Source organism: Papio anubis, chromosome 9 (assembly GCF_008728515.1).
Source record: "Papio anubis isolate 15944 chromosome 9, Panubis1.0, whole genome shotgun sequence".
Classification (NCBI taxonomy): domain Eukaryota; kingdom Metazoa; phylum Chordata; class Mammalia; order Primates; family Cercopithecidae; genus Papio; species Papio anubis.
The window spans coordinates 46125686-46148314 of record NC_044984.1 but is presented as its reverse complement, the minus strand read 5'-3'; the positions used below and the strand labels follow the sequence as shown (position 1 = coordinate 46148314).

At 44.1% G+C, this 22629-nt stretch overlaps 1 protein-coding gene across 6 annotated transcripts in view; it reads left to right on the top strand.

Annotated features, from left to right (window-relative positions):
- The window catches only part of BIN2 (bridging integrator 2), a 39843-nt gene that overhangs the window by 1170 nt on the left and 16044 nt on the right, over window positions 1-22629 (top strand). For 4 of the 6 annotated variants that reach the window (XR_002515647.2, XM_003906388.5, XM_021922365.2 and 1 more), the window contains exons 2-8: window positions 8410-8490; window positions 16566-16620; window positions 16928-17022; window positions 17586-17681; window positions 19961-20068; window positions 20387-20472; window positions 22471-22546. Coding sequence is in view for 5 of the 6 variants with exons in the window: in XM_003906388.5 (XP_003906437.3) it covers window positions 8410-8490; window positions 16566-16620; window positions 16928-17022; window positions 17586-17681; window positions 19961-20068; window positions 20387-20472; window positions 22471-22546 (597 nt within the window). In the remaining variant the exon portion in view is untranslated. Of the gene's footprint in view, window positions 1-8409; window positions 8491-15569; window positions 15595-16565; window positions 16621-16927; window positions 17191-17585; window positions 17682-19960; window positions 20069-20386; window positions 20473-22470; window positions 22547-22629 lie in introns of those variants that run through there. The other 2 variants (XM_009180757.4, XM_021922366.2) reach the window with 2 other exon arrangements.

The window sequence follows — 22629 nt, the reverse complement described above, 5'->3', positions numbered from 1 at the left end:
TGCTTAACAACTGAAATATCCCTATTATCTTCTAAAGGTGGAGCACTGGTTTGAGCCCTGGGAAGGCTTAAAGGCATCCAGCTCTCCAGAGTTGATTTATCAGCAGAAAACTGATGGAATATAGATGTAGCTCCTGACTTTAAGAGACCACAATGGAAGGGAGGGTTTTTTTCTATCATTTGAGGTCATGTGAAAGAGAGGAAGAAAAGGGAAAGAGTTTGTGTTGCCAGACTTTGTTACTTCACTTACCCTAACTTCACCTTGATCCTAGTTTCAGCCTCTCTGAAGGCTTACAAATCTGGTAGACCTGAGAGCAGGGCCTATGGGAAGGTCTAGCTGGAAACAGTGTGGGCGAGCAGGAGGTACTGGAGGGGAGAAGGCCACACTGTGGTTGAAAAAAAACAAAACAAAAGCCTAAAAGACAAAACACTCATGAATAGTAGTAATTTTAAAAAGACATACCAGCCAGGCACAGTGACTCACTCCTGTAATTCCAGCACTTTGGGAGGCCAAGGTGGGAGGACTGCTTGAGCCTAGGAGATCAAGACTGCAGTCAGCAGTGATCACACCACCACACTCAAACAGAGGGAGACTCTGTCTCAAAAAATATAAATAAATAAATAAATAAAAATAAAAGACATACAGTTGATTGTATTTCAGTCTTGCATCTTTTGTCTTCATCTGGCCTCTTGTCAACACCAGGACCTTGCTTTGGGCCTTCACTCCTTTGTAAGCATAGACTCCAAACCTTGGCTAAATAGTGTACTGCTCTGGGCTTCAGATCTTGCACCTGTAAAATGAGAGGGTTGATGCTCTTGATGAAACTCAATATGGTAAGAACACTAAATTGAAAAGGAGTCACATTTAACTCAGAGTCAAATACTTCCCAAAGAGAGAACCAGCCTCTCAGGTTCTTCTGGCCTGAACCCTGAGGAAGTAGAGAAAGAGGAGCAAACTCAAATCTGCCATGGGGAATTCCCAGTTGATGTAGAAAACAAGATATTCTGAATCTAGACTAGACACAAGGGTAGGCAGAGGTTGAACTTGGATAAGGTGGGAATGGCCTGGAATGCCGGAAAGGAGCTCAGCTCAGTCAGCCTGAAGCCAGTCCTTGAGTCTTGGGAAGTTATTGAGAGCAAGATAAAGAGGGAGAAATTTGCACTAAAATGAAAGGATTCCTTTCAACACTTATTGCTTTTTCTGCAAGCAGTTGGATGTAATCTTCTGAATAATAAGTAATAGCTAATGTGTCAAATAGCGATATGTGTCAAATATCAAGCGCCTATTATGGACCAGAAACAGGGATATAAGAAAGTGATTATCGGCGGGGTGCAGTGGCTCACACCTGTAATCCCAGCACTTTGGGAGGCCCAGGCGGGTGGATCTCCTGAGGTCGGGAGTTCGAGACCAACCTGACCAACATGGAGAAACTCCGTCTTTCCTAAAAATATAAAATTAGCCAGGCGTGGTGGTGCATGTCTGTAATCCCAGCTACTCAGGAGGCTGAGACAGGAGAATCGCTTGAACCCAGGAGGCGGAGGTTGTGGTGAGCTGAGATCGCACCATTGTACTCCAACTTGGGCAACAAGAGCGAAACTCTGTCTCAAAAAAATAAAATAAAATAAAATAAAGTGATTATCTCTCCCTTTACAGAGCCAACATTCTACCGATGTCATCTCCCTTCATCTATTCAACTCTTTAAAAGCAGGTTACTAACATTTGTGTTTTAGAAATAAGGAAACAAGGCTCAAAAGAGATTGGTAGGTAGCAGAAATGTTACTGAAACCCAGGTGTCCTGCCTCTGAATCCTAACCTCACTGAGGCTGCTGCTTTACAACGTTCCTGATAAGCCACTCTCACATCTGTGCCTCCCCCACTTCCTGATCCTCTCTGAGGAGCAAAGCTCAGGAGTAGAGAAACTTTTTGTTCAGGCATCCTCTGAAAAGCTGGGAGTGGAGGTCTGGTGACCATTAAATACAATAGGGATGAAACATTCTTGGTCTGTTTTCCATTTCCCGCCCAAACTCAACATGAGACTGAATTTAAGCTGACTTTATTTTGTGTGTGTGTGTGTTTAGTATGATACATCTTCTCGTTTCCAACTATAGTACTGCTTTCACCATCTGTTTGTGATTTCTCTGTGGCAAACCTCTCAGATCCCCCTGAGAAGGGACATTGTTTACCTCTCCTTTGTTGGTCTTCTCTTCTGTTGACATCTACTCAGCTTAAATCCCAAAGGGTTAAATTCAACAAATATTTACAGAAAAACTCCTTTGTTCAGGGTACTGGGCTGGACCCAGCAGGGAATTTAGGGGTAAGAGACACTCTTGCTTTGCCAAAAGCTTACAATCTAGTTTAAAAAAATAATAATAATAATAAAATAACTGACCCGAGAGATGCAGGTCTATGGGAATTCAGAGTACAAAAGGATTGGGGAGAATCGAGAGGTTTTATAGTGGAGGCTGAATTTGAAATAGGCATTATGGACGATGAGTAGTTTTTCAGACAAGTGGTCAGAGAGTATTCTAGCTGAGAAATGCCAGCATAAGCAAGGCGTGGAGCCTGGAGTGAGAAATACAGCTCAGCTGGAGCACAGGGAGTGGTCAGAGAAAAGCCTGGAAAAAGTATATTAGGACCTTTTAAGGAAAGCTTACTTTATCATATATCCTAAAAATAAAGATTTCCGACCAGGCGTCATGGCTCATGCCTGTAATCCCAGCACTTTTGTGAGGCTGAAGTGGGTAGATCACCTGAGGTCAGGAGTTCGAGACCAGCCTGGCCAATGTGGCACAATCCCATCTCTACCAAAAAATACAAAAATTAGCTGAGTGCGGTGGCGCATGCGTGTGGTCCTGGCTGCTTGGAGGCTAAGGCAGGAGAATCGCTTGAACCTGGGAGGTGAAGGTTGTAGTAAGCTGAGATTATGCCACTGTACTCCAGCCTGGGTGATAGAGCTAGACTCGAAAGAAAGAGAGAGAGAGACAGAGAGAGAGAGAGAGAAAGAAAAGAAAGAAAGAAAGAAAAAGAAAAAAAGAAGGAAAATTTCCTACATAACCACAAAAAATTACTGCACCTAAGAGAAAATATTAGCAAAATTTTATAATATCAAATATCCAGGCCCTATGCAAATTACCCCAATCAAGGGAATTAACTAAAATATAATAAATGATTATCGGAGAGGCAATGGTAAGGAACTGTAGCCACCAAAGATATATGTAGTAATTTTTTTTAAAGCTCTATTTCCACCCCAACCCTGATCTACAGAAAAGTTATAAATAATCAATGAACATTGGAATATTTTTCATGCAGATTCACCAAGTGTTAACATTTTGCCACATTTACTTTCTTGCCTTGCTCTTGCTCTTTCTCCTTAAATATCTATACTCTAATTTAGCTGCCAGGCCAGGTAAATTGGGACAGAATTCTCAAAGCAGGATTTTAGGGATTAGCATTATATGGGTTTTCATTAGGAAGTGATCCAAAAGTAGAATTTATTCATTGTTTCAACAAACATCTGTTTAGCATCTGTACACCCTGTTCCCTCAAGGTCTTTCGTTGGAAAGAACACCCATGACATAGTGTAAGTGCCCTAACATGTACCTGTTGCTTATGGCAACAAATTACTTTGGCCCCAGAGCACGGGGGTATGTTTCAGGGTGGTAACACCTTTTCACGTTCAGAGTTTGAAGGTGAGGAAGTTTCTCTCAGTACCCTCCACCCCTGACCCCACACCCTCCAAGTCTTTTGGCCTTGAGCCTTTTGGGGACTGGGGAGATTGGTCTGCCCCAGTCATCTCCTACACTGACTCTAGACTGAGTTTTCTCTTTTCTGTTTTTTCTATCCTCTCTACCTAAGAAGAACTAAATTAGGGGCAAAGGAAGGGAGGGGTAGCAGAAAGGAAGTTAAGAGCTGCACTTACCACTAAACAAGGTGGTTTTGCAACTTTCTGGTAGAGGACAGTGTTTTGTTAGCGGGGAAGGGTGGAGCCAGGGAGGATGGCAGACTCTGCACATCCAGGGCTGGGTGGCAAGACACAAACAGATATGGCCAAACCAAACAGATACGGCCAAACCAAAAATACAAGCATTTACAGGCAAGGGAGCAAAACTAAACAGAATGACAGTGAGTACCTCTTGAGTGCTCTTTATAGGGCAGCTCTGAGAAGGCAATTTACATGCAAAATATTTAATCTTCCTAACAACTCCAGGAGATAAATATTATCTAATGGGGAAAGGGAGTTCTGTAAACTGAGGCTCAAAAGGTTTAATGACTTACCTGAAGACTTACAGTCAGTAAGTAGAAAGGCCAAGATAGGAGCCCATATCTGTCTAACTCCAGAGTGCTTGATCTTATCCACTACAGCAAGAGCTCCAGGAATGAGACACACCCCCTAGATTAAGAATGGAGATACTGGCAGGCCGACAGCTCACGCCTGTAATTCCAGCACTTTGGGAGGCTGAAATGTGCAGATCACCTGAGGTCAGGAATTCAAGACCAGCCTGGCCAACATGGCGAAACCCCGTCTCTACTAAAAATACAAAAATTCGCCAGGCGTGGTGGTGGGCGCCTGTAATCCCAGCTACTTGGGAGGCTGAGGCAGGAGAATCGCTTGAACCGGTGAGGCAGAGGTTGCAGTGAGCTGAGATAGCATCACTGCACTCCAGGCTGGGTGACAGAGCAAGACTTGTCTCAAAAAAAAAAAGAAAAGGAGTGGAGATATGAATCAGAGTCTCTCCACAGAACGTGCCACACTCCCCAGATCTGGGCAGTCTTCCATGATATTCAAAGCCCTTCATAATGAAACTCCTGTCTCCCTTTCTAGCTTCATTCCCCACCACTCCCCATAACAGCCATGCTGAACCAGCTCATGAAGCTGTGTGCTCCTATGATTTTGCTGATGCTGTTGTCTCTAACTGGAATCCTCTTTCTACTCCCACCCTTTATACTCTATTTCTTTTTATTTTATTTTATTTTATTTTATTTTTGAGACAGAGTTTCACTCTGTTGCCCAGGCTAGAGTGCAATGGCGCAATCTCGGCTCACTGCAACCTCTGCTTCCCAGGTTTAACCAATTCTCCTGCCTTCAGCCTCCCAAGTAGCTGGGATTGCAGGCATGCGCCACCATGCCCAGCTAATCTTTTTTGTATTTAGTATAGATGGGGTTTCACCATATTGGTCAAACTCCTGACCTCAGGTGATCCACCCGCCTTGGCCTCCCAAAGTATTGGAATTACAGGTGTAAGCAGCTGTGCCCAGCCCCTATACTCTATTTCAATCTAGCAAAATCCTACTCCAAGGCTCCATTCATTCATCCCGTCCCATATCAGTCTTACTCTCCTTCCTATTACAATTATCACATATCTGATTCCTGGATACTGAGAAATCTAAATGAGCAAAGCAAGTACCTAAACCTAAGGAGCCTATAGTTTAGGAGAATAAACAAATAGAAATAATAAAACAGGCTGGGCAGGGTGGCTTACACCTGTGATACCAGCACTTTGGGAGGCCAAGGAGGCGGATCACCTGAGGTCGGGAGTTTGAGACCAGTCTGACCAACATGGAGAAACCCTATCTGTACTAAAAATACAAAATTAGCCAGGCGTGGTGGTGCGTGCCTGTAATCCCAGCTACTCGGGAGGCTGAGGCAGAAGAATTGCTTGAAGCTAGGGGGCGGAGGTTGTGATGAGCCAAGATCGTGCCATTGCACTCCAGCCTGGGCAACAAGAGTGAAACTCTGTCTCAAAATAATAGTAATAATAATAGTAATAAAACAATAATTGAACTGTATACAAGATACAGAAGTTGCAAGTGATTGAGAGGGAGTGAATAATCGATCAATGGGATGAAGTGGATGTGGTTAAGTATCACAAAAGATACGGAGTACGAACTGGGTTTTGTAAGATACTTGCATGGCAGACAAGGTGGGGAAAGGCATTCTAGAAAGAGGGACAAGCATCTATGACAAGCAACAGTCTTCAGGAAACTAAAAAAGTGTTAGGGAAGGAGACCTGCAGAAAGGAGGAGTGTGAGAGGTAAGACTTAATGCAGGGTCCGATCCTTGGGACCTGCGTGCATGCTAGAATTTGAACTATTACTTCAAGATACATATTGGACTTGTTTTTTTTTTCTTTTTTTTTGAGACGGTTTCCCTCTGTCACCCAGGCTGGAATGCAGTGGCACAATCTTGGCTCACTGTAACCTCCGCCTCCTAGGCTCAAGTGATTCTCCTGCCCCAGCCTCCCGAGTAGCTGGAATTGCATGTGTCTGCCACCACTCCCAGCTAATTTTTGTTTGTTTGTTTGTTTGTTTTGTATTTTTAGTAGAGACAAGGTTTTACGCTGTTAGCCAGGTTGGTCTCGAATTCCTGACCTCAAGTGATCCGCCTGCCTTGGCCTCCCAAGGCTGGGCACGTGAGCCACCGTGCCCAGCCCATATTAGGCATTTAATAAAAATTTGTTGAACAGATGAATGGGGAACCATTAGAAGATTTTAAGGAGCAGCAGTGTGGTAGACCTATTGCAGCAGGCCAGGTAATAAATGGTGAGGGCCTAGACTAAGGCTGTGGCAGTAAGACCAGGGGAATAGGATGGTTTCTAGAGATGGACATGGCGAGGGATTCAATGAAAAGGATGAAAAAGTAGTTGAAGGCAACTCTTGAGATTCTAACTTGGGCTTGGCAGGATGATGGTATCTCCTTCCAAGATGGGGGTTATAGGCAGAAGAGTCAGGGCTTTCTTACTACATGTAACTGCCTGTTTATAAGTGAGTGTCCTATTAGAATAGAGACTGGGTCTTATTCATCCACATGTCTTTTGCATTCGCACTGAGATCAGTATGATGGTTTAGCTCTCAGGTTTTCTAGTTGAGAGGCGATATACATGGATAGCATTCAGGTGTAGCTGAGTTTCCAAATGCATTATATCGGGGCCTCTCAAAGTTTTCCACAAAAGCCCCCTTGAGAGAAATGTCCCTGCCTAACCTCTCTAACCTCATCTATCTAGAGGAACCTATGGATATAGTTGAAAACAGTCTCTCAAGTAAAAAATGTCTTCAAAGCTAACATTTTACTTAAAAGCCATGCACATTTTACATTTTTCTCATCAATACTTGTTTTAATATAATGCTCTCCTCCTTCCTTCTCAAAAACCCACTTTAAATATTAATAACAATGCCAGCCAGCCTGGTGGCTCATGCCTATAATTGCAGCATGCTGGGAGGCTGAGGCAGCAGGATCACTTGAGCCTAGGAGTTCAGCCAGCCCGAGCAACATAGTGAGACCCTGTCTCTACAGAAAAATTTTAAAAATTAGCGAGGTGTGGTGGTGTTAGCATGTGGTCCCAGCTACTGGGGAGGCCAAGGTGGGAGGATTGCTTGAGCCCAGAGAGGTTGAGGGTGTAGTAAGTTGTGATTGCATTGCTGTACTACAGCCAGGGCAACAGAGCAAGACCCTGTCTCAAATAAAATAATAATAATAATAACAGTGACATTCAGAAAGATATACCTTATTTCTTTCTTTTTTTTTTTTTTTTTTTTTTTTTTTTGAGACAGAGTTTTGCTCTTGTTGTCCAGGCTGGAGTACAATGGCGCAATCTTGCCTCACTGCAACCTCCACCTCCCAGGTTCAAGCGATTCTCCTGCCTCAGCCTCCCAAGTAGCTGGGATTACAGGCATGCACCACCATGCCCAGCTAATTTTGTATTTTTAGTAGAGACGGGGTTTATCCATGTTGGTCAGGCTGGCCTCCAATTCCCAACTTAAGATGATCCACCTGCCTTGGCCTCCCGAAGTGCTGGGATTATAGGCGTGAGCCACTACACCCGGCCACATATACCTTATTTTTTCTGAGCTTTATATTAATATATATCCTCTAGCTCACTACTATGTACCCCCTAGAGCTACCCCTAATTTGAAAAGAACAACAAAACAGGATTCTTTTTTCAGCAGTTTGTTACATTCCTAATTCTGTTGGTCCAGTAAGAGTACAGCCCTTCAAGGCCAGGCGCAGTGGCTCATGCCTGTAATCCCAGCACTTTGGGAGGCCAAGGCGGGTGGATCATTTGTGGTCAGGAGTTGGAGACCAGCCTGGCCAACATGGTGAAACCCCATCTCTACTAAAAATACAAAAATTAGCTGGGCGTGGTGGTACACACCTGTAATCCCAGCTACTCGGGAGGCTGAGGCAGGAGAATTGCTTGAACCCGGGAGGCAGAGGTTTCAGTGAGCTGAGATCGTGCCACTGCACTCCAGCTTGGGCAACAGAGTGAGACTCCGTCTCATAAGTAAATAAATAAACAAACAAACACAGCCCTTCAGTTGTGAGATTCTTGACTGAAGCCAGGGTCATATGAGGCCAACAGGTAAGAGAGACTTGACCATAACCTTATGGGCCTTTCTGACTTATATCCCTAGGTGCTGCAGAAATTGGGGAAAGCTGTAGAAACCAAAGATGAACGATTTGAACAAAGCGCTAACAACTTCTACCAACAACAGGTAATCTGGAGGGCAGGGGAGGGTAGCTTGGAAGAAGAAAGGAGAGGGCTGAGTGGCAGAAGAACAATAAGTTCTACAAACTGGCAAACATCCCCACCAAGCCACCCTCCCCCTAGGGTTAAGGGCTACAGGGTGATCTGCTGCTTATCCTTCCTCGGTGAACTAAAGGAATTTACCGGCCGGGCACAGTGGCTCACCCCTATAATCCCAACACTTTGGGAGGCCGAGGTGGGTGGATCACCTGAGGTCAGGAGTTTGAGACTAGCCTGACCAACATGGTGAAACCCTGCCTTTACTAAAAATACAAAAAATTAGCTGGGCATGGTGGTGTGCACCTGTAATCCCAGCTACTCGGCAGGCCGAGGCAGAAGAATCACTTGAACCCGGGAGGCAGAGGTTGCAGTGAACAGAGATCTTGCCATTGCACTCCAGCCTGGGTGACAAGAGTGAAACTCCATCTCAAAAAAAAAAAAAAAAAAAGTAGAGTTAAAAATAAAGGAATTTATCTTTTTTCTTGCAGTGAGCTGTGATTGTGCTACTGCACCCCAGCCTAAGCAATAGAGCAAGACCCCTTTCCAAAAAAAAAAAAAAAAAAGCAGCTCCCACATCAAGAAAAAAGAAAAAAATGAATTTAAAAATTAATAGGCTGAACATGGTGGCTCACACCTATAATCCCAGCACTTTGGGAGGCCAAAGTGCTGAGCTCAGAAGTTTGTGACCAGCCTAGACAACAACGTGACAAAACCCCATCTCTACAAAAAATACAAAAATACAAAAATTAGCCGGGCATGGTGGTGTGCTCCTGTATTCTCAGCTACTTGGGAGGCTGAGGCAAGAGGATTGCCTGAGTCTCAGAGGTCGACGCTACAGTGAGCTTTGTTTGCGCCACTGCACTCCAGCCTAGGTGACAAAGTGAGACCCTGTCTCACTTTGTTATGGTTTGTTTAAATCAGCAACTCACTGACATGTTTTAAGTTTCTTAGATTTAAGGTTATATCTCTTAATCTATATTCTAATCCCTCCCTTCTTGTAGCTTATTTGTTAATGATACTAGGTTGTTTGTCCTGCAGTTTTCTACAGTCTATATTTTGCTGATTGAATTCCCATGATACTGTCTAATATGTTCCTATGTCTTCTGTATTTTTTATAAATGGCTTATAGACTTAGAGGCTTGATGAGATTCAGGTTTTTGTTTTGATGGCAAGAATACTTAATAGGTGTTATTGTATTCTTCCATCAGGAGGCACATAAAGTCTGATTGTCTCCTTTTTTGTGTGATGTTAATAGTAAAGTAACAGCATATAAGTTGCAGGGATAGGATTTAGACATAAACGCAGCTTTTTTCACTATGCCTCACTAGGAGGCCTCCCTGGGCCTCTTCTCAACTCTTCTTACTGTTCTATTTCCAACTCCAGGATGAATAGAAGAAAAATCAGTAAGTTGACACCCACTGTGGAAGGTTTCTGATTCTTGGTCCATTCTGTCCCTCTGTCCTCTCTCTAAGAGCAGATGTGTAGGTAGAAAAGGTAAGAGATGAAGCAGGACCATCAGGAAGAACAAGATCCGATGGGACAGTCCCCTCAGAATTCCCTGTGGAAGCCCACCATTTAAACATCACTTAAGGGGAAAAATAAGAAATGAAATGGAGTTAGGTTGGGAATAAGGAAAAGCTTCTAGCTGGGTGCAGTGGCTCATGCCTGTCATTCCAACATTTTGGGAGGCTGAGGCGGCAGGGCTAGGGGTTCAAGACCAGCCTTGGCAACATAGTGAGACCTTGTCTCTATAAAAAAAATAAATAAGGAAAAACTTCTTGATTGAGAGAATGATACACCTATAAGAAGTGCTGATTGAATATGCTTTTGAAATTCTCTTTTTGGTAAATTCATTTAACAAATATTTTATGACCACCTGCTGAGTGCCAGGAACTGTGTTTGGTGCTGGGACTTCAACATGAATGAGACGACCTGCCTGCCCTCAAGGCTCTTAGTTTAAGAAGGAAGACAGTGACAATACAGTCATGTCTGACCTGAGGACCTGGGGTGGCAAAGACACACAGGAGGAAAAAGGACAAGGTCAAGGATTTTTTTTTTTCTTTTTGTGAAGATGAGATCTCACAATGTTGCCCAGGCTGGTTTCAAACTCCTAGGCTCAAGCAATCCTCCTGCCTCTGACTCCTTGAGTGCTGGGATTACAGGTGTGAGTGGAGTGTTCCAGAAGTTGAACCGGTTGGTCATGTGCCCTATCCCTCACCCACAGTTAGCTTGCAGGTAAACTTTTTATTAATAGCTTAGCCTATCAATACCAAACTTCCTAGCCTAATTTCAAAGTCTTGCCACTTGCCCACATTCCTGATCACATTTCTTTTTTGTTTTGTTTTGTTTTTGTTTGTTTGTTTTGTTTTTGAGATGGGATGGCATCTTGCTGTGTCGCCCAGGCTGGAGTGCAGTGGCATGATCTCAGCTCACTGCAACCCCTGCCTCCTGGGTTCAAGCGATTGTCCTGCCTCAGCTTCCTGAGTAGCTGGGATTACAGGTGTGCGCCACCATGCCTGGCTAATTTTTGTATTTTTAGTAGAGATGGGGTTTCACCACATTGGCCAGGCTGGTCTCGAACTCCTGACCTCAAGTGATCCACCCGCCTCAGCCTCCCAAAGTGCTGGGATTACAGGTGTGAGCCACTGCACCCAGCTCTGATCACATTTCTTCCATAGGTAATTTTTATTTGAGGCTCTACTTGCTTCCCCCTTTTCTTTCTCTTCAGAGTGTATTACATAGGAAAGATTATTTTCCTCAAGCAACACTTTAACCTGTTATTTCTGGTAGTGACAGCTGTTTCCAATTCATTATCTTTAAAATCAAATCTAATAATCTAGCTTCATCTTTCCCTCCTGGATCTACATTAAACCAAGCACTTTCAATACTTGATCACTTCAGCACTCGGGCATGCTATTTACACTTGTTTTGCTGAGTGTCTGAGTCCGTTTTTCTCCAGAAAGTAGGGAACCCCAGGACAAGAACCTTCTCCATCCTCAGTACTCCAGTCTCTTAAGACCTAGCTCTGTCCACCTGACTGCTCAGGACAAGCTTCTGGTGTGAGTGGTTCATTAACTGAGGGTTGGGCCTGTTTGTATAATGGGTGGGAAGGACTGACTCAGACTCTTTATGGCAATGCCAAGAATTTGGCAAGGATTCAGAGAGCAGAAGTGATAAAATCATAAGATTTAGAGCTAGAACTGGCCTTACCCTGCATTTATAGTTGAAGAAATGGAAGGCAGAGAAGTGGAGTAACTTGCTAGTTGGTGGTAGAGCCAAGTTTCTTGACTCCCAGACAAGCGAGAACCCAAGACTATGAGAGTCACGTCTGTCAGGAAAGGAGAAAGATGTTGGGATTATTCAGCCTGGAGATATTCCAGGGGAGGACAGATAGGTCAGAGAAAGAAAATGATACCTGTTGCTGACCTGTATTCTCCCTCTTCCCCCACTGCACACCACTACCACACACACACATGCGCACACACACACACACACACTCTCACACTCATACTTCATCTTCTCAAAAGAAAGAGCAAGAGCATAAAGGAGAACTTTGTAACTAAAAGGCTTGATCCTAAAACACAGAAATGGAACTGGGCTTTTGTGAGCTGCAGTGGAAAGCAGAAGGCATTCATTTTCTGGGCTGTGATAGAGTACCCCCTAGTTTTGAACACTGCATTTATGCACGGTAACCTTGATTACTGATCTGATTTTTCAGGTCATATGATAACTAATGGGAAAACATTAGGAATTTTATTTGTAGAAATTGTGCAAGGTAATTTTTTTTTTTTTGAGACAGAGTTTTGCTCTTATATTCCAGGCTGGAGTGCAGTGGTGTAATCCCAGCTCGCTGTAACCTCTGTGCCCCCAGGTTCAAGCGATTCTCCTGCCTCAGCCTCCCAAGTAGCTGGGATTACAGGCGTATGCTACCATATCCAGATAATTTTTGTATTTTTAGTATAGATAGGGTTTCACCATGTTGGCCAGGCTGGTCTTGAACTCCTAACCTCAGGTGATCCACCCGCCCCGGCCTCCCAAAGTGGTGGGATTATAGGTGTGAGCCACAGCGCCCGGCCTGTGCAAGGTAATTTGCCGGTTTTTATTACTTTATTATATTTATTTTTGAAATAAAATTTTCATGGTGAAGTAAAAAATTGAGTCTTTTTTTATCCTTCAGGAAAGAATTTAAAAGTTTTAATTTTTTTTTTTTTTTGAGACGGAGTCTCACTCTGTCGCCAAGGCTGGAGCGCAGTGGCGCGATCTCGGCTCACTGTAACTTCCACCTCCCGGGTTCAAGCAGTTCTCCTGCCTCAACCTCCCAAGTAGCTGGGATTACAGGCATATGCCACCATGCCCAGCTAATTTTTGTATTTTTAGTAGAGACAGGATTTCACCATGTTGGCCAGGATGTTCTCAATCTCTTGACCTCGTGATCTGCCCATCTCGGCCTCCCAAAGTGCTAGGATTACAGGCATGCACCACTGCGCCCAGCCAAGCCTTGTTCATTTTTATAATCCCCAAAACTTTTTCAAGGCTCTTTAAAATCTTGATTATCACCTTTTCAAAATTCTCAAACTTCTACCTCCTCCCTTATTCAAGTTTAAACGATGTTGTGTACATTTAACATGTTAGGCTATCTAAGCTTTTTTCTGTACATGAGAAAGCAAAGAGGAAGTGAGATATATCCTTTCTGGTAGATGCTGAGTGTTTCTGAATTTTGTTAACTGACTGAATCTGTCTCCATTATGCTACTGAAAGTGCCTTCTCAAGGTCACCAGTGACCCATTACCAAATCCAGTTAATTTTACCAATTCTTCCTGCATTCTAACATCTCTGTAGCATCTGACACTTCCTTGATTGGTTTTGTTTTTTAGACAGAGTGTGCTTTGTTGCCCAGGCTGGAGTGCAGTGGCGCAATTGCAGCTCACTGCAAGCCTCCACCTTCATGGTTCAAACAATTCTGCTGCCTAAGCCTCCCGAGTAGCTGAGATTACAGGCGCCTGCCACCACACCTGGCTAATTTTTGTATCTTTAGTAGAGATGGACTTTCACCATGTTGGCCAGACTGGTCTCGAACTCCTGACCTCAAGTGATCCACCCGCCTCGGCCTCCCAAAATGCTAGGATTACAGATTGGAGCCACCTCATCTGGCCTACTTCCTTGATTGTTTATATGATGTTCTCTTAATCCTTATTTGCTCTAACACAGCACAAATCACAGTTCTGTACTTCTCTGACAGTGCCTTTCACTCCTTTAGGACTGTGTCCTCATGTCTCTTCAAACTGACATTCAGCCCCTTGAGAGGGACTTTTGATCTGATGTTTGGTCAAAAGTTTGGACTAGCTTAGAAGTGAGCTCTGAGGCCCGGCACAGTGGCTCACACCTGTAATTCCAGCAACTTGGGAGGCCGAGGTGGGCGGATCACATCATCAGGAGATCGAGACCATCTGGCTAACACAGTGAAACCCTGTCTCTACTAAAAATACAAAAAAATTAGCCGTGTATGGTAGCACACACCTATAGTCCCAGCTACTCGGGAGCCTGAGGCAGGAGAATTGTCACTTGAACCCAGGAAGCAGAAGTTGCAGTGAGCCAAGATTGCGCCACTGCGCTCCAGCCTGGGCGACAGAACGAGACTCCGTCTCAAAAAAAAAAATAAAAAAAGAACAGTGAGCTCTGGAGGTGAGAAAATTGATGAAATAACTAGTCCAGTTTTCTTTGATTTGACCAAGTAGACCTAAATTTTCTGCTGCTAAAATTAAGTAAATAGTGACCTTTCCCCAAAGATTTCCACAGGAAAAATTTTGTCACTAGATAGAATTTTCTGAATTTTCATTTTTTTCTCATAATTTTTTTTTTTGAAGTGGAGTCTTGCTCTGTTGCCCAGGCTGGAGTGCAGTGGTGCAATCTCGGCTCACTGCAACCTCTGCCTCCTGGGTTCAAGTGATTCCCCTGCCTCAGCCTCCTAAGTAGCTGGGATTACAGATGCATGCCACCGTGCCTGGCTAATTTTTGTATTTTTAGTAGAAACAGGGTTTCACCATGTTGGTCAGGCTGGTCTTGAACTCCTGACCTTGTGATCCGCCTGCCTTGGCATCCCAAAGTGCTGGGATTACAAGTGTGAGGCACCACGCCTGGCCTCTCCCATAATTTTTTATTTATTTATTTATTTTTGAGATGGAGTTTTGTTCTTGTTGCCCAGAGTGGAGGGCAATGGCACAATCTTGGCTCACTGCCACCTCCGCCTCCCGGGTTCAAGTGATTCTTCTGCCTAAACCTGCCAAGCAGCTGGGATTACAGGTGCCTGCCACCACACCCTGCTAATTTTTTGTATTTAGTAGAGATGGGGTTTCACCATGTTGGTCAGGCTGGTCTCAAACTCCTGACCTCAGGTGATCCACCTGCCTTGGCCTCCCAAAGTGCTGGGATTGCAGGCGTGAGCCACTGTGCCCGGCCCCATAATTTTTTATACTTGTGGTATCATCAATAGCCTATCAAGTAATTAATACAGCAAATAACAAATGAAAAAATTCACAAGTATTTTATGGTGTACTGAATAATGCAACTTGGCTTTCAAGTACAACATCCCCTGAACTGGTCTGCTCTGATCTGTAGGCTGGCTCCATAGAGTACCCTTAAAGTGGGCTGCACCTCTCAGTCCATCCCTACAGTCCACAGTCCTGAAGTCAGTTTCCAGAATGTCAGATGTCTGGCCTTAAATTCCCAACCAACCCTTCAAAATGAGTTTACACATAGGAAGGAGACCAAAATGGGAAGAGGGTCTAAACACCATAAGGAACAACTGAGGAAATCTATGAGAAAGACTTGGTCAAGGGCACATGCAAGTTGTCTTCAAGCATGTGTGGAAGAGAAATTAGATCTACTCTATGGGTACAGAAGGCCAATCCAAGACTCATAGGAAAAAGTTGGTTTGTTTGTTTTGAGACGGAGTCTTGCTTTGTCACCCAGGCTGGAGTACAGTGACGCGATCTGATCTCAGCTCACTGCAATCTTCGCCTCCCAGATTCAAGCGATCCTCCTACCTCAGCCTCCCGCGTAGCTGGGACTACAGGTGTGCGCCATCACGCCCGGCTAATATTTTGTATTTTTACTAAAGACAGGGTTTCACCATTTTGACCAGGTTGGTCTCGAACTCCTGACCTAAAGTAATCCACCAGCCTTGGCCTCCCAAAGTGCTGGGATTATAAGGGTGAACTACTACGCCCAGCCAGAAAAAGTTTTAACAGAACTCGTTTAAAATCAAGTGATACTGTCTCAGGCAAGATGTTAGTTTCCAGTTCCTGGAAGTATTTGAGAAGCAGAGGCTAAATGAACATTTGTCAGAGTAATAACAAAAGCAGTTCATCTATCAGATTGAGATTTAAACTTCCAAGTCTAAAAGATACCTTCTTTTCCTTTTTTAGAGGGAGGAGGAGCCCTTGTCTGAACTTGGGATTCCTAGGCTAAAAAATGAGATTTCAGACACAGGAGCAAAGATGGAAGCAGGGATAGATAGAGCTATAGATGAAGACATTCGGGGTGGAACAGGAGAAGCAATGATGAGGCTACTTGGAGTAGCATAAAGCAGGTGACTGATGGAAGGGAAGGGTAAAGTGAGGCAAGGCAGAGAAGGATATCGGGGGGAGAGGAGTGTCTGTGTGGGGGTTCAGAGAAAGAAGAAGGCCTGGTGTCTGCAGAAAATGGTAGCACTTTACCCAGAGGGGAGGGTGCAAGCCAGAGAATCGCAGTGTCACATGGAGAACACTTACATTTCAAAAGAGGAACTTGGGTATAGGCTCTTGTTCACTGGAAGGAAGACGCCAGTGTAATGGGAGCTTTAGCAAGCCCCTATCTTAACTAACACAAAAGAGACCACCTACAACATGTTGGTAAAGAAAGTAAAGGCTAACTTATAACAATTGTGAATATTTGAAGAAATTCCAGGTGTGATTTCTGCTTTTAACCTACTTTTCGACTTTGACCTCTGGAGCGTCTTTTGAAATATGAATCTCTTTAGTCACCAAATGTACTTTTCTCTTTCAGGCAGAAGGCTACAAGCTGTACAAGGACCTGAAGAACTTCCTTAGTGCAGTCAAAGGTGGGCATTGCAGCATGGGAGAATCCAGAGGGCATTTATACAGCTACTAAGAGGTTTGGGGGTGGAAAACATCAGCCATACCCCCAGGTTTTTGTCATTTTATCATTTGTCTACTCTTGACTCCTGGAACTTTGTGGGCTGAGGAAGAGTGACTTTTCCTTTCAGCCCCATCCAGCTTTCCTCACTTACATAACCTAAACCTTCTGAGTTTGTCCTTCTGAATTGGAACCACTGATTTGTCACCCATGTGATTACAACAAATACTGTTGGGGAAACATGATGGTGGGACTGAATTCTCTCCTTTCAGTGATGCATGAAAGTTCAAAAAGAGTGTCAGAAACCCTGCAGGAGATCTACAACAGCGAGTGGGACGGTCATGAAGAGCTGAAGACCATCGTAGGGGTAAGAGTGGCTTGGGTTTTACGACTTGTTGGCACTTATTCCTGTTTGCATCTCAACCTCAGCTTAGCTTCTCTATCCAAGAAAATAGGAAAACAAAGGAGCCAGTTCACACTGTGCATTTGTATAGCCTCAGTCACTGGGTGGTAGGAAGAAGCTACAACTGTTAAGGTAAAAACAAGTTTTCCCTAATCTGTGGATTCCTCTAATTTTGACTCTCTTCCCCTCTTTAAAACATTATGGGAAGTTTTACCTCCTAAAGATGGGTTGTTTTTTAAAACAAAGTTCATACACTCTTAAAATTTCCCGTATAAACTCTGGAGTCCAAGGCTTTAACCTTGTGCCCTGTTCGTAATCTCTGAATGTATGTTCAGACTCCCATAGCGCAGTTCCTTGGGGTAGGGGCTGTTTCTTTTCTTCCTCTGTATTCCCCGGAATCCAACGTGGTATTCTAAATACAGTGCTACAAAAAAGAAGGTTTTTGCAGGGAGAATTTGGGTATTTCCCTGGTAGGCAGTTGTTGTTGGGAAGTGGAGCCTTCACCAGCCTCTGCCTCTATCCCACAGAATAATGATCTCCTTTGGGAAGACTACGAGGAGAAACTGGCTGACCAGGCTGTGAGGACCATGGAAAACTACGTTGCCCAGTTCAGCGAAATTAAGGTACTCGATGTACAGAATCAAGGTTAGCTTGTGGACGATCCATCCTGGTTAGAGAACATATTGGGTTAAGCATTATAAGTAGAATTAGAGCTCAATTAAGAATGAAGTTTGGGTAAGTTAGGAGAAAGATTAAGGTTGAGGGTTAGACAAGAGGTTAGGATATAAGGTCGGAAGTAGTGTGAAGTTTATGTTTAAACTTAGATTTCAAGGCTGGGTACAGTGGCTCACACCTGTAGTCCCAGTACTTTGGGAGGCTGAGGCAGGAGAATCACTTGAGCCCAGGAGTTCAGGACCAGCCTGGGCAACATGGCAAAACCCCATCTCTACAAAAAATACAAAAAAATTTGTCAGTGTGGTGGTGTGTGTCTGTAGTCCCAGCCACCCTAGGAGACTGAGGTGAAGGATCACTTGAGCCAGGGAGAGAGAGGTTGCAGTGAGCCGAGATCATGCCACTGCGCTCCAGCCTGGGTGACAGAGGCTGGTGTCTCAAAATAAGTAAATAAATAAAATAAACTTAGATTTCAGTGAGCTATATTTGGGCTGATTTCGAATTAGATCCAAGTTAGAGGCATCCCCTTTAGCTGTGAGAAACAGCTAATGGCACTAAAGATGTTTATTGTACAGAAGAGGAAACATGGGGCAATCAAATAGTTATCTTCAAATACTTGAAAGTCTGTTAGGTAAAAGAGGAATTCCACCTATTCTAAACTGTTCCAGAAAGCAGAATTAGAATTCATCTATTCATTCAGCTAGTTTTGTTTTTGTTTTTGTTTTTTCTGAGATGGAGTCTTGCTCTGTTGCCCAGGGTGGAGTGCAATGGCATGGTCTTGGCTCACTGCAACCTCCACCTCCTGGGTTCTAGCGATTCTCCAGCCTCAGCGTCCCAAGTAGCTGGGATTACAGGCATGCGTCACCATGCCCAGCTAGTTTTTGTATTTTTAGTAGAGATAGGGTTTCTCTGTGTTGGCCAGGCTGGTCTCAAACTCCTGACGTCAGGTGATCCGCCCACCTTGGCCCCCCAGAATGCTGGGATTATAGGCGTGAGCCACTGCATCCAGCTCTAGTATTTGTTAAACACCTACTCTATGAGGCACTGTGCTGATTCAGAGGAAGAAGTTAGAGGGAGGCTGATTTAAGTTCCTAATAGTTAAAGCTTTCCAAAAATGAAATGAAATAGATTCAAAGATAGTGAGTTGTCTGTTCTTTGTGCAAACAGCAGTCAAACTACTTCTTATCTTGGATGTTATAGAGAAGCCTCATGTATTGTATGGGAAGCTGGACCAGATAATCGCTAAGATCTTTTCAAATTCTGTGACTGAGAGAATGAAACGGTTCAATGACATAGTCTGCTTCTCACTGGTATAATTTATAGTTTGGATAAGGCTGAGTAGACTTTCAGTGGTCATAGTAATTTATAGCTTTTATTGTGTTTTAGAGCTTTCAGAGCACTTTGTATTCAGCATTCGACCTTTCAAATAGCAGTCGTTTAAGGGGAGATGGGGCTACTGAGGCTCCAAAAGAGATGTGCCTTGCCACTGACCACAGGCTAATGAATGGCAGATTTGGGACTCATTCCGAAAAATCCAGACTTTCACTTTCATGTGATTCTCCAGGCCATTTCTCCTGGAGACTGAAGCAGTTTATAATGGGTTCATAGGAAATATTAAAATTTAATACAGGGGGAGGTGGAGGTGGAAATATATATATGTATTTTATTATATATATATACACTATATATAATTAATAAAGATTTCCACATGCTCTGTAGGACTCTATCTCCCTCTGAGAATCCCCCATTCTTCCCAGATACTGAGGGAGACCCCATGGGCACCAAACCCTATTAGAAAGTGAAATTGGGGCCGGGTGCAGTGGCTCATACCTGTAATCCTAGCACCTTGAGAGGCCGAGGTGGGCATATCACATGAGCCCAGGAGTTCGAGACCAGCCTGGCCAACATGGCGAAACCCCATCTCTACTAAAAATACAAAAATTAGCCGGGCTTGGTACACACGCCTATAATTCCAGCTACTTGGGAGGCCGAAGCACAAAAATTGCTTGAATCTGGGAGGCAGAGGTTGCAGTGAGCTGAGATCGCGTCACTGCACTCCAGCCTGGCCAACAGAGCAAGACCCTGTCTCAAAAAAGTCAAAAACAAAAAACAACGAAAGTGAAATTGGATAGTAGGATCCAAGAACCTTGCTCTCTGTTTGGTATTCTGTGACCTACATCCTGGCCACTAAAAAGTGATATCCACGCCCTTTCTCATTATGCTGGGTCAGGAGAGAATTGCCAAGCGGGGTCGGAAACTCGTGGACTACGACAGTACCCGACATCACCTGGAGGCAGTGCAGAATGCCAAGAAGAAAGATGAGGCCAAGACTGCCAAGGTAAAGCAAAAACAACAACAAAAACTGGTAAATTCTTCCTGTTCTCCTTCTCCCCATGGTGGTGGGAGGTGGCTGGGCCAACGTGGGTATAGGAAATTATAAATTCAGCATCCAGTGTCCTGAAGGAAATCTGTTTCTTCTGACACTGGTGCTGTAAGGATAGTCAGAGTCTTGAGGCTGGGGAGGGCATGCTCAGGGGAAGAAGAGGGATGGCTCCCAGTAAGCCTAGTGCCTAAAAAAATGCAGAGAATGAAGGGGGCATGCTGTAGTACTGGGTTCAGAATTGAGGGAGATTGTCTTGTCTCTTTTACCACCTAGGCAGAGGAAGAGTTCAACAAAGCCCAGACTGTGTTTGAAGATCTGAACCAAGAACTACTAGAGGAGCTGCCTATTCTTTATAATAGGTAATGACTGAAATTGCTTGTGTGAAGCAAAGGCACCTTGTGTGCCTTGAGAGTAGGTAGATAAAAGTGTTTTAGATTTAAATTCCCACACTGCTCCCCTTTTTTTGAGACAGGGTCTCACTCTGTCACATAGGCTGGAGTGCAGTAACACTCAGTCTCAGCTCAGTGCAACCTCCACCTCCCTAGTTCAAGTGATTTTTGTGCCTCAGCCACACAAGTACCTGGGATTACAGGCTTGTGCCAACATGCCTGGCTGAATTTTTTTTTTTTTTGTATTTTTAGTAGAGATGGGGTTTCACCATGTTGCCCAGGCTGGTCTCGAACTCCTGACTTCAAGTGATCCCCCTGCCTTGGCCTCCCAAAGTTCTCAGATTACAGGCATGAGCCACCATGCCCGGCCAAATTTTCCACATTTAAAGAGAAATCTGAGCAGAAACTCCATTTGTATCCTTTTTTCTTTTTATTGTACAAGATAGGCATAATAGAACTGTGGTCAGAATATTTTATATTGTCACTTATTGGTGTACATAGGATGGAGCCTTTGTAATGAATACATGTATTCAGACATTATGTGACTCCTAATTAAAATAAAATTGAAATTTTATTTTTTATTTTATTTTATTTATTTATTTTGAGACAGGGTCTGACTCTGTCACCCAGGCTGGAGTATGGCTCACTGTAACCTATGCCTCCCAGGTTCAAGCAATTCTCCCACCTCAGCTTCCTGAGTAGCTGGGACTACAGGCACGTGCCACCACACCTGACTAATTTTTGTGTTTGTTTTATTTTGAGACAGAGTCTCGCTCTGTTGCTAGGCTGGAGTGCAGTGGCACAATCTCGGCTCACTGCAACCTCCACCTCCCAGGTTCAAGCAATTCTCCTGCCTCAGCCTCCCGAGTAGCTGGGACTACAGGCACGTGCCACCAAGTCCAGCTGATTTTTTGTATTTTAGTAGAGATGGGGTTTCACCATGTTGGCCAGGATGGTCTCAATCTCCTGACCTTGTGATCCGCCCACCTCGGCCTCCCAAAGTGCTGGAATTACAGGTGTGAGCCACCGTGCCTGGCCATTTTTGTATTTTTTGACAGGTTTCACCCTGTTGGACAGGCTGGTCTCAAACTCCTGACCTCAAGTGATCCACCTGCCTCAGCCTCCCAGAGTGCTGGGATTACAGGCATGAGCCATGGTGCCTGGCCTAGAAATGAAATTTAATATAGTTTCTTTAAAAGTATATTTCCTTGATTCACTTACAGGAGAATTCCATTAATGTACATACAGGCATAGAAGTTGTACTGTATTGCATAATGGGAAAGAATAATTACTTACTGTAATAATTATAATTAGGTGGCCTTATATTTATATAGCCCTTTAAAAAATTATTCAAACCCCTTTCATGTCTGCTCAGCTCTTCAAGAGCCCAAATCAGATAACTCCATGAAACTGTTAAACTTTGATGTCAACCTGAACTGATATTGTCTCCCCTGGCCTTCCTGCTCCTAAGAATCAGGTGTGTTCCTGGCCTAGCTCTGATGAATCCAGATCCCAGAACATCCTGAGTGTGGGATGTGGGGTGGCCTTTTTTTTTTTTTAAATGGAGTCTCACTCTGTTTCCCAGGCTGGAGTGCAGTGGCGGGATCTCGGCTCACTGCAACCTCTGCCTCCCAGGTTCAAGCGATTCTCCTGCCTTAGCTTCCCAAGTAGCTGGGACTACAGGCACATGCCACCACACCTGGCTAATTTTTTTTTTTTTTTGTATTTTTAGTAGAGGCGGGGTTTTAGCATGTTAGCCAGGATGGTCTCGATCTCCTGACTTTGTGATACGCCTGCCTAGGCCACCCAAAGTGCTGGGATTACAGGCGTGAGCCACCATGCCCAGTGGGATGCATTCTTTTAGGAGCCTCAGTGGCTGGTTTTGACTTAAGGTCATACCTTGTATTTCAAACAAAGAACTCCTTTCCCATGCCTTACCCGTGTGTTTGTTATTTTGCTTCCTAATAGTCGTATTGGCTGCTATGTGACCATCTTCCAAAACATTTCCAACTTGAGGGATGTCTTCTACAGGGAAATGAGCAAGGTGAGAAGCGTCTGGCCAAGTGAGGCTCGTGGGTGTGTTTTGTAGTAAATATGAAGGTAGCCTTGACTTACATAATTTCTTTA